Below are 15,896 nucleotides of genomic sequence, written 5' to 3'. Positions count from 1 at the left end.
CAAGCATATAGGGTATTATAATTGTTTACTGGTGCAATTATGCGACGTTAAAAGTGAAGTGTTTACAAATATCTGTACAGTGAATAAATCCAAACCGGTTATTAATAAATGTACCTAATGTAAAAATACACTGCGTAAACTGGTTGGATACAGTTAGAATCTAAAACAAATCGTCCTTATACATATTATTACAACTGTTTGAGTTAGGCGTCATTCAAGCCGACCGTTTTAGCCGCTAACTCCTCATTCTTACTCTCAGTTTTTATGTCGCCATTGTCTGACTCTGCTTCGGGAATGTCCTCGAATTCTCGATTGCTCTCGGAACTGTGACGTGAAACAACAGGCGCGTGTTCAGACCTCCTCGCGCCTCTCGTGTGCAACCTAGCGGATCGAACACTGTAGCGTTTTGCAATAGAAAAGTTGCGGTTTGACGGTGTGTGGGTGTCCCCCGGCTTCAACTCAGCAATCTGGGCCAATTCCGTGCCGTCAAAACTATTAGAAGGATACATTCTCTCATCGAATGGGTGATAGTCTGATGACCCGTCAGATTCCTGTACGTTATTATCGGTATTCGAGTCTAGAGATGCATTTCTTGATTTAGTATCATCGAAGGAATACAGACGGACAAGATCGGCGTCTCCGTTCATTGAAACATCGCTGAAAACTGAGATAGAAGAACTTCCTCTGCCCTGGTAACTTTTGGTACTATCGTCAGCGGATTGTTCACTGTCTTGACGGTTGTTTCCGAATACATTGGAACGGTTAGTTTGCTCGTCTTCGCAAGCTGTGATGTCACTGATGCTTACAGTTTCTAACTCCCTTTCTTCGTCCTGTTCGCACTTCGGGGAGTTCCCCACCCAGTGCAGTGGCCTACAGACAATATACCGTTAGCGCCTATATCCTACATTTCCTGATCGTGTTTAAACAATCAACAACGTTTTTAGGTCGTTTGGACACGGTTCTATAATTCTGTCAACATTTTTTGTTTATTACTGAATAGTAAGAGAAAAGAGAACGAAAACATGGCCCCGTTATAACACCCCTGACCTACGACTATCATTGCCCGCCACACGAGGATAAATAAGCTACATTCATTCATATTAATCCATGGCCTACCCGCAGTACAATGTATACGTGGGAGACTTTTAGTATGTAATATTTAAAAATCCTGATCGTGTTTTAAACAATTAACAACGGTGCATGTGAGTCGTGAGAACACGGTTTCATAATTCTTTGAATGTTTTTTGTTTACTACCAAATGAGACGAGAAAATAGAATGAAAGGTGTCCCATCTCCCCCACCCTAATATACCCAATACAAAATACACCGAGTAGTCCATGATTAAATATAACCACCCACCTTCCGATGGTCCTTCTTCCACTTCCACCTGGTATCAACATTGTTTCTTCATCGTCCCAAGGGACCGACTTCTGAGACTCAGTTTTAAGAATCGTTCGAACATTCTCGAGAAATCTCTTATGGAATGGCAAGCAACTTCGGCATGTTTCCCCTGTAATATAAAATGTACAAAGGTATACGGTAGCGGCTAGCAGTTGGGAAAAGCCATACTAGCAGACTGTTCAGTAAATAACTTCTAATTCTGTAATTTATGCTTACAAAAGTGACTGCAACCGTTGTATTTCTAGCATACACATGGGATACCTCTGGGTTAAAACTTGAAAAAAAAAAAAGCAAAACTACTCACGCATTTCCCATGTTTTATAGAAAGCTTTACAATTTTACAAACCAAAATTTGCAATGTATAGCAATACGGCCGTCACCTGTTTTCTTCATGCTTGAAATAACTCCACATTTTCTGATGGTTGGGGCCGTTACGTATATTGCAGTGGGAGTTGTGGATTCACTGCTTCCATATACGGTGGTCGGTGGTCTGTAGCAGCAATATTGAAAGATACAACTCCAGTAGCAACACAATGTGTAGATAAGTGATACAATTACAACCAGTGCAAATAATGAAACGCAAAGCCAGAACCCTGTAACGTTAAAGTGTGCTGTGACATATTACAGGGTGGGTATATGAAACGCCTTGTTTTTATGTGCTGTTTTTTTCGTCCCTTAGGAGGTAAATTAAGAATATATATAGAATTATAAAACCGAGGCTCCGCGCGTGACTTTAAAAGCGCGTTGGTTGTTGAAAACACAATCAGGAAATATGGGATTGAGGTGCTAACGGTATCCCATCTTACCCCACGGTACTATAACGTTACATAGTATTCCATGTTTCCGAAACGTTTATTTACATTTAACAATTTACAACGCTCGTTCAAAGGCATGAGGATACGGTTTTATAATTCTGTAAATATTTTTTGTTTACCACCAAATGGGACGATAAAGGGAAATGAACCGTCGTACCTCAGCCTGTAGCTAATTTACTGACAACAGTCAAACTATTAAATACCCTATATACTTTTAATATATGTTTTCCCGGGTCATACTATATATGCGGGTTATTTGTAGCAATGCGGCAAAGTTATTAAATAATTTATCCACAAATAGAAAAGCTTATCCATCTCCACTTTGTATAAGCTTACGTGTTTGCGACCGCAAAATAAAACGCTTTACCATTTGTAAATGGAAAACAGTGCTTCCTGTATGCGAAAATTGATTTTATGTGCTTCAAGACGAGACAAATGGCATTTTGTGCGGCAGTCAGAAAAAAAATCGTTTTACGATTTCAAAACAAAATGTCTTTGTACCAAACACGAAACCATACACCTCCTTTCGCGTTCAAACATTACATATATATGCCGCTCGCAACATATATACTATTTATAACCACAACGACATACGTTGTGTGCCCGATTTGTTAGTTGAAAATAAATTACAGCAATTTTAGGTCCGGATGGAAATAAACGAAGTTTTTGAGAAAAATCTTCTAAAAGCTTCCGCCGCTGCTCCCTCCGCTCCCTCCGCTGTCTCCGCTATCTGAGTCCCCAGAGGAAGAAGACGACGAAGAAGAGCCTCCTCCGAAAGGACTGTGCCCGTGTCCTCCCCCGAAACCAAAACAACAGCAAGGGAAACAGAATCCGTCCGAATCACAGAAACCTCCCAGAACGATCGGTGCTGCTATGAATACCATTGCCGCTGCAAACCCTTGAAAACGGCAGCATACAGCACATGTTAGTTATTCAAGTTGCTGATTAGCATACTTGGTTATTATAAGCTGAACGAAAAGGAAGACTGTATCATGTTATTTCATTCAAAGAAAAGCCGGCAAGTGTTTCCGCTTAATGCGGGCACGTCTTTATATACTTACACCATTTGCTGTAAGGTTGAAATTCTTTATAACAACATTGAGCGTTTCTTTCCCCGCAGCAATATGCACCAGCATGTTCTGGATATAAAAAATGGCTCATGTAAAAATCATTTTTTTGTTTTAGTCTTAACACAATATCGCACCTTCACACTTTGTCTGCAAATGTTTCCCTTTCAATGAGTAAGTGCATGTAACTGGCTCAACCTGAAGTAAAATAGTTAGCAAAGAGATTAAGAACTTAACTAAAATAAGATCAGTTGGGTTGAATTATTGTAACTTATTTATCCTTGCATAGCTGGGCAACGAAAGTCGTTACAACACAGGTGTTCTGTTTCATACAGCTCGTGCCTGCTTACAAGTTACCACGTATGTAACTTATTTATCCTTGCATGGTGGGGCAACGAAAGTCGTTATAATACGGGTGTTCAGTTTTATACACCTCGTGCCTGCTTACAAGTTACCACGTATGTAACTTATTTATCCTTGCATAGCTGGGCAACGACAGTCGTTACAACACAGGTGTTCTGTTTCATACACTTCGTGCCCGCTTACAAGTTACCACAAATTTAACTTATTATCCTCGCATGGCTGGGCAACGACAGTCGTTACAACACGGGTGTTCTGTTTCATACACTTCGTGCCTGCTTACAAGTTACCACGTATGTAACTTATTTATCCTTGCATAGTGGGGCAACGAAAGTCGTTATAATACGGGTGTTCAGTTTTCTACACCTCGTGCCTGCTTACAAGTTACCACGTATGTAACTTATTTATCCTTGCATAGCTGGGCAACGACAGTCGTTACAACACAGGTGTTCTGTTTCATACACTTCGTGCCTGCTTACAAGTTACCACGTATGTAACTTATTTATCCTTGCATAGCTGGGCAACGAAAGTCGTTATAATACGGGTGTTCAGTTTCCTACCACCTCGTGCCTGCTTACAGGTTACCGCTTATGTAACTTATGAGTTTACTTAACTTACCCCTGAGCACTCGATTAGCGGCACAACAGCAACAACAACGAATAGCAAAACGACAGGTGTCCCAGTTTTGTACATTGCCTAAAAACATGGAAATTTGATTTTAATTGTACAAATTTTTTCGCATAAATACAAATTGTCTGGTTAGTTTTAATACAAACAATACAGCGCATTTATGATATATACGATTTTTAAGTTTCGGTTTAAAAAACTTAAACCATTTTCAGCGATGTATAAAAATGAATGTTCCACATATGGCTTATCACGTTTGTTTTGAAACTAAACAAGTTTTGTTTTATCTTGGTTTACACATGGCGAGTTATCCGAATCTACGTATTATGCTTCTTCCCGCATTCTGGTCTATAGTCTACTATCATAGTATACTGAAGTGATAGTACGCTAACGAGACCACGTGACCACTTTTCACGCATGAGTGCACAGTTGCACTTCGCCCGACAGTTCAGCCAGACAGTGCAGTATAACAGTGCAAGGCAGAGTCCGTATATAAGCATTTTTATATGTTTATATACGGAAAAGGATCGCGAAAATTGTTGTATAATGTACAGTGACACATTTTTAATAGTTTAGCGAATTTGACTGATCGTTTGCGTAAAGAAATTACATTTGTAGCCAGATTGGAAATAATCATCATAGAGTAGCATATATACAATGGCCTCTGCTTAAACGAAAGTTTTCTGGACGACCTATTTGCTGATTCACTAACCACAGGTAGCACCAAATATAAGAACTTTACAAGTAAAAATCTCAGAACTTATGCATTGAGTTCTGATCTGGCAGATATTCAACCCACTGTAATTATTGAAGATTTCGGAAACAATTCTAATGCAATTATTGACATGATGGTGAAAGTGCCTGGACTGCTGAAATGCCCATATGCAGACTACCTGTATGTGCTCCAGCAAATCTACGTTCTTGCTGTGAAGAAAACACACAAAAATCCAAGGGAAATTGATTTTAATGCAGTGTTTCATAAAATATGGGAAACAACATTTATGAAAATATTTATCGATCATTTGCTGGATATACATACATGGTGATAGGGATGAAGAGGACAGCAGTTAATGTAGTATTTTTAACTAAACAGGAGCATATAAAATTATAAATAACACAATTATCGAGAATGGTCACGAGGTGTATGAAACAGAACACCTGTGTTATAACGACTGTCGTTTTCCCGGCACACATTTGTAAATATATGAACGCTTATATTTTATTTTAACACATTGCTTTATTTTTTCTTTGTTCTTTTCCTGCCCTTTTATTATTCTTGTTTGAACTGTATTTCGAAAATTTTATTATAATACCGACCTTTAAAAAAGAGTTTTGCTCTGGGTGCGATCAGTTAGTGCAGTATAAATGTTTTATTTATTATTCAGCTTATGCTTATCATGTGTATACAGTTTAAGAAGCGAAAAGTTATCCATAAATTTAAATACCCTTTTGCCTCGACTGTGTCGATCTGTCCTGCTATCCTACCCAATACATCATTTCTCAAGGTTTTTTTTGATAAAGCAGGACAGATGCCCTTCCTTGAGATCAATATTAGGATTATAGAATAAAAAAAACGGTAAAAGAAAAAAAAAAAAAAAAAAAACGGTAAAAGAAAAAAAGTTACAACTTTTTTCTTTTGGGCATCGGAGCATCACATACAGTGGTCCACATATTTTTGGTTCCGAATGTGGTGTTCCCACCTTTAATTTTTTTGATAACTTTTCTTTGGGTATAGTGTGCAACAGAATATCCAAACTGATGTATATCTGGGTCTTGCATTCGTCTGCCCATTTCACGCTAAATAAAAACATTCTAATTAATATAAAAATATTTGACAGAAAAAGGGTACTTTGATATATCATTTTGTTTCACATTCATAATTGATGTTTATTTTAAGAATTTGGGAAAATTACTGTAAAATTTGTAAACTGAGTAAGTTACAGGAAATTTGTAAATTTACTGTAACTTACTCAGTAACATGAGCCACAAACATTGCTGTACCTTCAGCTCCCTGGACAGAATCCAAGTTTTTTGCCACCTGTAAACTGAAGATATCTTTCGCCAGCTTAAGATTCATCTTAAAAAATAATAAACTTGTTTTTAAAACTCCAAGTACAATATAGAAGGTGCAAGTTTAAAACACCATTAGTCACACAAATGGAAATTGCATGTTATTAAATATCTACCTTGGAGAAAGGATTTAGATGAATATGTGCCTTTGTTAAACGGGTTCGAAATAACAACATGGTTGATTGTTCTTGTTCGTATAGCTGGTCAATATGTTGCCATAAAATATCCATGCCTTTATAATTCATCAACCGAGTACCAGTAAAACCCGATGAACAGAGTGAATTTCTGACAGTCTGCAAAAAAATATTTGAATATTAAAAATTAGAAATAAGAAAAAAAGTAGTTTACCTTAAACAAGTGTGGTGGATCGGAACAAAGAAATATAGGCCGTTCTTCTGAAAAGGGATTTGGGGCAACCAGAACAGAATCGTAATCCATGCCCCCAGTTGAACTTACAAGTTTAAAAAATACTCTATTGATGTTTAATCCATCTGCTACAACGCAGTGAATTGCATTAGAATTGTTTCCGAAATCTTCAATAATTACAGTGGGTTGAATATCTGCCAGATCAGAACTCAATGCATAAGTTCTGAGATTTTTACTTGTAAAGTTCTTATATCTGGTGCTACCTGTGGTTAGTGAATAAGCAAATAGGTCGTCCAGAAAACTTTCGTTTAAGCAGAGGCCATTGTATATATGCTACTCTATGATGATTATTTCCAATCTGGCTACAAATGTAATTTCTTTACGCAAACGATCAGTCAAATTCGCTAAACTATTAAAAATGTGTCACTGTACATTATACAACAATTTTCGCGATCCTTTTCCGTATATAAACATATAAAAATGCTTATATACGGACTCTGCCTTGCACTGTTATACTGCACTGTCTGGCTGAACTGTCGGGCGAAGTGCAACTGTGCACTCATGCGTGAAAAGTGGTCACGTGGTCTCGTTAGCGTACTATCACTTCAGTATACTATGCTACTATATAGCGTGGCTCGCTTTGATGATCTGCTGGTAACGCGACATATGGTACCAACGATGGAATAAAAGCAGCGCGAAACGTTTTGTGAATATGAAATGAAGAGATCCTATATGACTGCACCATAATTATGGCTTATAACAAATAAAAAAATGATGTTTACACGAATGAACGAACCAATTTCAAACAGTTTTGGTCTATATGCGACCTTAACAAACCGATAACATGGGTGTACTAACAGAAACGCGGGACTGATTTTATCTAAACGACTTAGTGTGGATAATGCTGCCTAAACTAATAACAACAAATATCTTAGATATGCAACTTTTGATTTTTTTGTCAGGTTAAAATGTTAATGTACTTACCAAGCAGTCAGTTCTAACTAAGTAACTGTATATATCTTAGTTTGATATAAACTGACTATAGCGCAGAGCGTAACTGACAAACAGCGAGACAACTCACGCCAGCGTATATATCCTACAGTCCAATAGTTAGACGCGCACAATAACGCAAGCTTGCGAAACAGGATGCTTGGAACAGTTATTAAGCCACTACAGAGCTTCCTTTAAACTCGGAAAGAGAATTTTTCACACTAGAGGTTTCTGGACGCAAATATGACCTGGGGTGTCTTGATCACTATAAATTTTATTTGGTAACGACGGATAAATCGGTTTTGTATATTTGTATCGCAAAAAAGCTTAATAATTAAGCGTATCACATATTATAGCTTGAATGTACTGTTATTATACTGTACTAAAATGCAAAAATTATCAATTAAAAGTTGTTATTTGACGTCACAAATGGTACTAAAGCTACTATGAGCGAACACTCGTTCCAAATACTATATCAATACTTGTTTACAAAAAACAATAGTTTTAAAAGTAGGATTGCCTTCGTTTGGGCAGCAGATAGGAATTCGTGTTGCAGGCGAAGAATCAGAACGAAAAGGAGGGCGAACATACCGAAGACTAAGGTAACAGTACAACAAATTAAAGGCTTCTATATTTAGCCCAATAAAGAAAACTTTCAAATTAAACCAAAATCTTGCTTAACGAGCGTTTGTATTGTATTGTAGTCTACGCGAGTTTTGCAATAGAACATTCTGCGAGTAAGATTCTATGAGGATATAAATTTAATGAGGGCTCGTGCTTGCTTGTCTGGGCGAAACCAAACAGCGAATATACTGTAGACCACACAACGCGGTTTAAAGCGTGGATCTTCCGTCAATAACTATGTTATCTCATACCAAATAAGTTCTGCAAGGTTTATGTGGTGTGACTGCTGAAATAGGCGGGGGGCGTTTACAAATACAGTAAATGGAAAATAGAAGCGATTCAGACCAGCAGTTTAAGTTAGCATATTCGCGGAAGAATGAAACGCCGTGTATATAGAAGAAAGTAAAAATACAGTTGTGGTGTAAGATGGGATACCGTTAGCGCATAAAGCCTATATTTTCTGTTTTGTTCCATCTTACCGCACTTTACTATATATTTTTATTTTTTTGTTTTACAGACGTTTTAAGAAGTGTGCGGAGCGGCTTAATCATCCAGCATGGCGAATGTGTTCACGAAAAGAAGCAAAATGCCCAGGACTACCACGCTCTCGGATTACGGGTTCCGCAGTAAAGTAGAGCAGGCAAAAGCGAAGGAAAACATGGAAGAAATGCGACTACACTCGCCAACTAGGAGACAGAACCCACAGCCCATTGGACTTGTTTACCAAAGCCCGTATAATCGCCACAACCACGTTAGTGCTATTGGTAATATTACGGTGGGGTAAAATGGAACATGTGTACATTATTCTCTTTTATCGTCCCACTTTGTAGAAAAGAAATTATATATACAAGAATATATAACTGTAGCCACTCCAGAATACCGTTGTTAATTGTTAAAAACATAAAAAACAAAAAATATAAATTCCTCATGCTTATACCTGCTTTCCTAGAACTTCGCCTTTCAAAGCTACATGAGAACCAACTAACAACTAACCAATCAACATATTAATATCATAAAACAACGGTTTACATACACGTCATGTTGTCTATAGTTTTGTATAGAAATTAATCAACTTTTTATGCAAATCAAGCTGTGGTTGTTTCCAACAGGTTTTCGGTATCTGGAATCCGAACCAACTTATGCCGGTACTTCGGTGCGGCGTCACTCTACCGCATCTACGTAAGTATATGGGCTATACTATGCATTCTAATACAGCAAGAACGAATAAAAACGACTGTCGTTTTGCCGGAAATTGGCTCTTTTTCGTTAAAAACATTTTTTCCTTATCGTTTTTAAGGAGATAAATAAAAAGTTATTATTATGTGTTAAAAACCCAACGCTTTTCAATTACTACTTGCCCTGCTATATTTGCCACTCGTTTTCTACAACTTAACGCGTATTTTTAATTATAGTACCTTTCACACAAGCACGCGTGTACAGTTTGCACTGTACCATTCTACAGTTTGCCACGTAATAATTAGCTGCATTTGGTTATCGATAAATTGGGTTAAATCACGCCTTCCGTAAAGGACGCGAGTCATCCAACGGCTCGTACATTGACCATTACCGCTGGCACAGCATTATACAGTTTGAAAATATAGATTCGTCAATAACAGTTTGGAAATATTGAAACATTTAGAACTTAAAATCAGATTCAAAAATTCCAAAACCGAATTCATGGTTTGGATCGAAATGCTACGAAGCAGGCAACAAACGAAAAAACAGTCAAACGAATTTTGTTCTATTATGCATGTGAACGAATTAATGTCACTCCCTGATCAAGAAAACACGCGACCACAGAGGTTGCAGCGCCAGGCCTTGAACCCGTTAACTCTGGGCTTGAAAGGCGCTACGATATTCTCCTATACCTATACACTAAGTTGCTTTTCCTGCTTACTTGTGTTTAATCCACAGAGTCGACAAACTTTTCTTGCGCCCACCATCCCGATATGCTTGCTAACTACATGATACCTGCAAACCAGGGAGGTAAGATTAGCGTCAATAACCCAGTGGTACGTACTGTTGCTGATCGGTTAGACTTAGAGCGTTCACCTATAAACCAGAAGATACGGGTTCGTTGCTCGATGTTGCCACCACAGTATGCGCGTATATTAAGTACAAAACATCAAACTGCAATTGCTTTAACCCAGTGGACACTAATGGGTTGTCTATATTGTTAGCCTCTCAAAAAAATCCAAACGCATAACGTAACTTACCTGATGGTAACTCGTAAGCGGGCACGAGGTGTGTACGAAACAGAACACTCGTGTTATAAAGACTGTCGTTGCCCCGTCACTTTATTACCGAATTCAACTCTAATAAAAAACAAAAAAACGTTTCACAGCCCCGATCCAAAGAAAGCAGCCAGAGGTCCATTACACCCGTAACACAATACAACGACAATGTTTTCAATGGCCACCAAACACCCCTGAGAAGTTCAAGGGGATGGTACAGTCAACACGGTTCGGACACAGCCACAGGGCATCGGTGGTAGGCATTGGTAAGATAGGTAGCTGAAACTGAAACCGCTTCATCGTGCTGGCAAGTTTCATTAAACATATCATGGTATCTAACTGGTATTTTTAAGTAGTACCTGTACATGTAAACGTATACAGTATGCACTGTATATAACCTGTAGCAGTAGATCTGCAGCATTTTCAGTTTAATTTGCAACGATTTCCAGCAATATTGTTGGTAACTTGGTCGTGACGCAATACTTAACCATTTATTGGCAAGTGTTTAACGCATATAGCCTACAAACGCCGGTTTGTAGAAAATCAGCTACACAAAACAGCCGTCAACACTAGGGTGCTGCACAGTGTCAAAACAAATAGTTCAATAAAGTATTATTTATACAGCAAGACTAATCTTCATATTTTCCCCAGTGCCAAACGCCATGCCGCGCGCATACGCGTCTGTGCGTTCCTACCCAGAAGAAACACGCAGCAGCTCCGATGTCAACAAAGCAACGCAGAAACGCCCACGCCTGCTTTCCCGGCCCGAAAACAAGCAGCAACTCACTCCCAGTGTCCCTTCCCGTGCTTAAACAAGGCGTCAGACTGCCACCTTTTTCGCACACCTCATGCGCCGACAAAGTGACAGTGTACATTTGAAATAAAATGATTCCTATTTTCAAATTTCAAATTATCGCTGTTTTTCTTTTTTCATTTCTATTCCAATATGTTTTTCCAATTTCAAACTATTTTTCCTTTTTCTACGAAAGTTCCAGTTAGCAATTTTCCATCTTATGATAATTTGAGTATTGATTCATTGTATATATAATCTGTTTCATATTATATTTTCCAGTTTAAAATCCCTTCATACAGTAATTACGATTTTAAACTTTTTGCGTCCAATTTCTGTGGCAAAATTTCAACGTCCTCAAACGTACTCGTAAATTTCGCTAACTGCCAGTCTGCCACAATTACTTTCAACTCCAAATTAAAATCGCCACTCCCGCGCACCTCATGCACTGCGCAGTGTTCCCTAAGCCATTCAAGGTGCCCTCCAACGGCAGGAACCCGTAGTGTACAAACTTTTCGATCAGTAGCTTTCATTATTCCATTCTGTATTTGAATGGCAAGACTTGACAAACCTGTTCCTTCTGTAGCAGAGACGTGACAGATAACTGCCGGGCGAAGACTGCGCACACCAGGTGTCAGTGAACGAGGTTTTGGTACAATTACATCTGGAAACACTGTTTTCTTGGTTTTACCAACGACCTCACTGAACGGGTCATCACTGAAAAGTTGAGAGGAATTCTGAATTTGCGAATATTACCAACGCATTGTATTTGGCATTACAGTTAGTTGTGATGTAAATTTTAAAACAATAATACCACATACATATCTCCAACAAAATTCTGGCACAGCTGTTAGCACAGTGTGTAGACACGATAAACAGTTTACAACACATTCGCCTTAAGTAGACATGATGTATGAAACAGAACTTCGGCGTTACAGCAACTGTCGTTGCCCCGATACTCAAGATTAAATAAGTCACATTCATCCTTCGAAATGTTATTGAAAATAAACTTATTTCCTAAAAAACTACTGCATATAAATAACCACTTAAGTATTGCATAAGTGTTGCATAAGTGTTGCATATACCAACTTACCGAACTGGTTTCACCAAATCAACTTTGTTCCGGACCTCAATAATATTTTCCAACAATGATGGCGGTAGTTTAAGTTGGGAAAGAACTTTCAAAACATTACGCAGCTGATTTTTTGTGTCCGGATGACTTATGTCACGAACGTGTATGAGAAGGTCCTGAATTTAATAAAAAAACTTTTATTACTAAGATGGTTTCTATAGGTATTCTATATGGTGGTATCGCCCAATGTGTATACTGTCGCAAGCCAATTAAAGATAATTGAGCCAACCCAGTAGTCACTTAAGGGTTGTCCAATTTGTCAGCAATACAGAAAAGTGACATTCATTTATTGATAGTTTTTCAAAGGTTAACAATACTGTCATATTTTTTGTCAAAATATAAGTATTTTAGAATTTATTTTGTTAAACTAAACTAAAACAAGTTAATTTTTACTTACAGCTTGTAGCATATCCTCCATTGTGGCTTTAAATGCGTCAATCAAAGAATGAGGTAGTTTGGATAGAAAACCAACTGTATCAACCAGTACATAGCTGGAAATAATAAGAAAACTTTATTTTTCTTGTCATAGTTTCGTTGTCGCACAAAGAGGGGGTGAAAAAAGTCACGAAGAGTCGCGAAACCCAGGATGGTACTATGATTGAGCCACAGTACTGAACATGTAAATACAACTTTGTGTAGAGGTTGAGAATAAGAAAGAAATGCCATAGCACTCTAGGTGTTGGGGTAATGAGCCAATTCTAGCCTGAAACTCAGGTCCCATTTATCTCACCCGTGTAGAATATAATACAAAAGATAGAGAACTACCGTAAATTGTTAGGTAGAATAGCAGCATGGGCAGTCACATCCAAAGTTGCAAATAAATAATCTTTCGGTTGAATTCGTTCAGACAAAACAGATAGAGCTTTGATAAGACTTGTCTTGCCTGTAGAAAAATGTTGGAAACTGTAAAAATAAACTTAATTTCCCAGGTTTTAAATCAAAAGAAGATAAAATGTTAGGAGCAAAATTGTTTTAATATTAAAGTCATTAGCTTAGGTATTTGAAACAGAACACTTGTATTCTTAGTTACAGTAGTTGCCTCGCCAAGTGAGGATAAACAAGTTACATTCAATAGTTAACCTGCATTAGTATATCCAATCACAGCAGCAACAGGAACAGCATTTCGTTTCCTTGCTTCTCTATGCTCGTTCCGAATTCGTTTCACGTGTTTTAATCTCTTCATTAAACGTTGCTCTTTCAAATTGAATTCTCTTCTTACAAGTTCACTGTATGTTTCACCACTGCCTTTACCCTGCTGGTGCCTGGATAAATAAATTGGTTCTCCAGTATTTGATTTAGGTGCAGTACTATGTACTACATATAATTTTGGTTTACAATTGAATTATTGCTAATCTTTAGCAGTTGATCACAATAAATATAAAGTTATTTTTTTAAGAAGAGTTGCTTAGAAGTTTTGTTACAGTTAAGTTATTTCTTGCGGTTATATGAGGTGAATTTAATGCAGTCTATTATATATAGGTTCGTATTTTAGTGCCAGGAGACCTGGAATGTACACCAGACTAAAAAAATATTATGTTTGTTACATACTGAGATTGGTGTTTTGATGTTTCATTAGGAACTTTCATTGTAGCTTTGTCCATTGGTAATTGAGCAAGCGCAACTTGTAGTTTGGCTTCTTTGGTTTTTGCTCTCAGTTTAAATATTTGAAGTACAAGACTGTAGCTGGAACATTTATGAGAAAGAATAATATAGAAGGATGGGGGTAAGATGTGATACCAATGGTACCATCATCACATAATATTCAAATATCTATTTAACAACGGTCTATGAGAGTCGTAAGAATACGATTTTATAATTCTCTAAATGTTCTTCGTTTCTTGCCTAATGGGATAAAAAATAGAATAAAAAGGTGTCTTAACTTCCCCTGCCCTATACGAAACGGCAAAAACTATAAATATTTACTTTACCGGTCAAAAATATGCTCCAAGCCTGACGCCTGTTGTAAAGTTGCTTTCTGAATATTCGTAAGTTTTTCCACACTAACAAACAACGAGTTCACAGTTTGTTTTTCTTTCAGTTTTTCCATCAAGTTCTGGAAATTTTTCTTGGAAAAAATCTCATTGCTGTTTTTGTTTCTGCAAATTTAAATTGTTATAATTTATTTTTAATTATTATTAAATCTTAATCTATAAAACAAGTTAAACTGTACAATATAACAGTATAGTAGTCTCTAGACAAAACATAAATTATTGCTACAACTAAAAGAAAACACTTAAATCAAGGCAACAGTGTGTATTCAATATAGCCATCTGTGATGCATATGTTAACAGTTTAACACTAATGATCCAATGGTTTTGTGTGAAAAAAGCACCTTAAATCTTAGGAAAAAATGGAATGTGCTAAAAATTATATTATTGGGCAGAAACTAAACACCAAAGATGTTAGAAAATATAAAACAAGCAGAAAAATACATTTTCTGGTCTAAACCAAAAACCCTTCTGCTCACCGTATGCGTAAGATAACACTACCATGTACTTTCCAATCTGGTAAAGTCTCGACCAGCGCGACAGATTCATCGAGTTCAAGTTGTGGGTTAGTTATGTGTGGGGTGGATATATAAACGTCCTTGCTCACATCTGTAATAGGTATTTGAATGTAACTTGCTTTATTCTTAAGTGGTAGGTAATCAACAATCATTATAACACAGGTGTTTAGATACCTCGTGCCACAAGGGTGTTTATACGTACGCACAATACACTTACTATCCACTTGTACAGTGGCTGTTATGCTAATAATATATTACCTATTAATCTATCTAGTTATCTACTATATAATAGATAAGATTGAGCCCAGGGGTTAGCATATGACGAGGCAGGGGGATTCACAACACTTAACATGAAAATTTTTATTACCTTCTGCTTCGTACGGTTGTATTACAAACACCGCTCGTGTGGATCCCAAATACCAGTCTACTTTTTCAGTATTCAGGTCTTCGGTTTCAGACTCGTCAAAAACTTCGCTCGTATATCTTCGCCAATTGGATGGGCTGATAAGTTGATCTTTTAAGTTACGGCGACGAGACCACACGCTACCTGAACGACTTGGTGTTAAATTTGTTTGAGTTTTTCTGTTTGCTTGCTGTGCAAAATTACAAATCTTCGCCCCAATGCGTTTTACTTCTTTGTACTGAAGAGTATTTATCGAAATAAAGTTTCTGAGCATAGTTCTTTAGAGTTTGTAAGCGTGTAATCAGGAAACACAACTAAAAACACAAGTTTTATGTTTTACACAAAAGTGAAAAACCTCAAAACCGACATTAGGTTAAGGTGCTTCCCCAGAAGTAGGGACTTTTTTTTATAGAAACCATATGACGTAAATATGTTTGAAACAAAAGCGCTTGATATCCTTGTATTAGAAAAACATTTTATGCTCCTAAGTCAATATATTTTGCATTTTAAT

General features: G+C 37.3%; 5 protein-coding genes and 1 long non-coding RNA gene across 10 annotated transcripts; 2 read left to right on the top strand and 4 right to left on the bottom strand.

The window, feature by feature from the left end:
• Nucleotides 1-5: 5 nt before the first annotated feature.
• On the bottom strand, nucleotides 6-2,087 carry LOC149731907 (uncharacterized). Its single transcript, XM_089885486.1, has 3 exons — nucleotides 1,782-2,087; nucleotides 1,360-1,510; nucleotides 6-870 (listed from the first exon to the last, which is right to left on the bottom strand). The coding sequence occupies exons 1-3, from the start codon at nucleotides 1,792-1,794 to the stop codon at nucleotides 204-206; spliced, it is 831 nt and encodes a 276-aa protein (XP_089741612.1). The 5' UTR covers nucleotides 1,795-2,087; the 3' UTR covers nucleotides 6-203.
• Nucleotides 2,088-2,606: 519 nt separating this feature from the next.
• Nucleotides 2,607-10,237, bottom strand: LOC149731904 (uncharacterized). Of its 3 annotated transcripts, none has more exons than XM_089885499.1 (5): nucleotides 10,218-10,237; nucleotides 4,262-4,339; nucleotides 3,421-3,481; nucleotides 3,278-3,355; nucleotides 2,607-3,114 (listed from the first exon to the last, which is right to left on the bottom strand). In XM_089885499.1, exons 2-5 carry the CDS (start codon nucleotides 4,334-4,336, stop codon nucleotides 2,897-2,899), a joined length of 432 nt encoding a protein of 143 aa, XP_089741625.1. In that variant the 5' UTR covers nucleotides 4,337-4,339; nucleotides 10,218-10,237; the 3' UTR covers nucleotides 2,607-2,896. The 3 variants fall into 3 exon arrangements, with proteins under 3 accessions (XP_089741625.1, XP_089741627.1, XP_089741624.1); XM_089885501.1 differs by lacking the exon at nucleotides 10,218-10,237 and adding an exon at nucleotides 9,258-9,281; XM_089885498.1 differs by lacking the exon at nucleotides 10,218-10,237 and adding an exon at nucleotides 7,691-7,850.
• Nucleotides 4,628-5,280, top strand: LOC149731906 (uncharacterized). The gene is made up of 2 exons (XR_016385742.1): nucleotides 4,628-4,987; nucleotides 5,057-5,280. It is a non-coding gene; the product is annotated as an uncharacterized LOC149731906 (long non-coding RNA).
• On the bottom strand, nucleotides 5,217-6,850 carry LOC149731905 (uncharacterized). 2 transcript variants are annotated; one of them, XM_089885503.1, is made up of 4 exons: nucleotides 6,689-6,850; nucleotides 6,457-6,633; nucleotides 6,241-6,347; nucleotides 5,217-6,067 (listed from the first exon to the last, which is right to left on the bottom strand). In XM_089885503.1, exons 1-4 carry the CDS (start codon nucleotides 6,776-6,778, stop codon nucleotides 5,764-5,766), a joined length of 678 nt encoding a protein of 225 aa, XP_089741629.1. In that variant the 5' UTR covers nucleotides 6,779-6,850; the 3' UTR covers nucleotides 5,217-5,763. The 2 variants fall into 2 exon arrangements, with proteins under 2 accessions (XP_089741629.1, XP_089741628.1); XM_089885502.1 differs by having other exon boundaries at nucleotides 5,990-6,067; nucleotides 6,272-6,347.
• Nucleotides 7,940-11,788, top strand: LOC149731903 (uncharacterized). Of its 2 annotated transcripts, none has more exons than XM_089885491.1 (6): nucleotides 7,940-8,298; nucleotides 8,838-9,071; nucleotides 9,430-9,499; nucleotides 10,235-10,306; nucleotides 10,665-10,810; nucleotides 11,206-11,788. In XM_089885491.1, the coding sequence occupies exons 2-6, from the start codon at nucleotides 8,877-8,879 to the stop codon at nucleotides 11,431-11,433; spliced, it is 711 nt and encodes a 236-aa protein (XP_089741617.1). In that variant the 5' UTR covers nucleotides 7,940-8,298; nucleotides 8,838-8,876; the 3' UTR covers nucleotides 11,434-11,788. The 2 variants fall into 2 exon arrangements, with proteins under 2 accessions (XP_089741617.1, XP_089741618.1); XM_089885492.1 differs by having other exon boundaries at nucleotides 7,943-8,298; nucleotides 10,665-10,820.
• On the bottom strand, nucleotides 11,429-15,780 carry LOC149731902 (putative GTP-binding protein 6). The gene is made up of 9 exons (XM_089885460.1): nucleotides 15,350-15,780; nucleotides 14,944-15,073; nucleotides 14,405-14,572; nucleotides 14,025-14,159; nucleotides 13,557-13,738; nucleotides 13,242-13,359; nucleotides 12,874-12,967; nucleotides 12,438-12,592; nucleotides 11,429-12,061 (listed from the first exon to the last, which is right to left on the bottom strand). Exons 1-9 carry the CDS (start codon nucleotides 15,657-15,659, stop codon nucleotides 11,650-11,652), a joined length of 1,704 nt encoding a protein of 567 aa, XP_089741586.1. The 5' UTR covers nucleotides 15,660-15,780; the 3' UTR covers nucleotides 11,429-11,649.
• Nucleotides 15,781-15,896: the final 116 nt, after the last annotated feature.

The sequence above is a fragment of the Ciona robusta genome, chromosome 9 (assembly GCF_009617815.1).
Source record: "Ciona robusta chromosome 9, ASM961781v2".
NCBI classification, from domain to species: Eukaryota; Metazoa; Chordata; class Ascidiacea; order Phlebobranchia; family Cionidae; genus Ciona; species Ciona robusta.
This window is presented reverse-complemented; position numbering and strand designations above follow the sequence as displayed.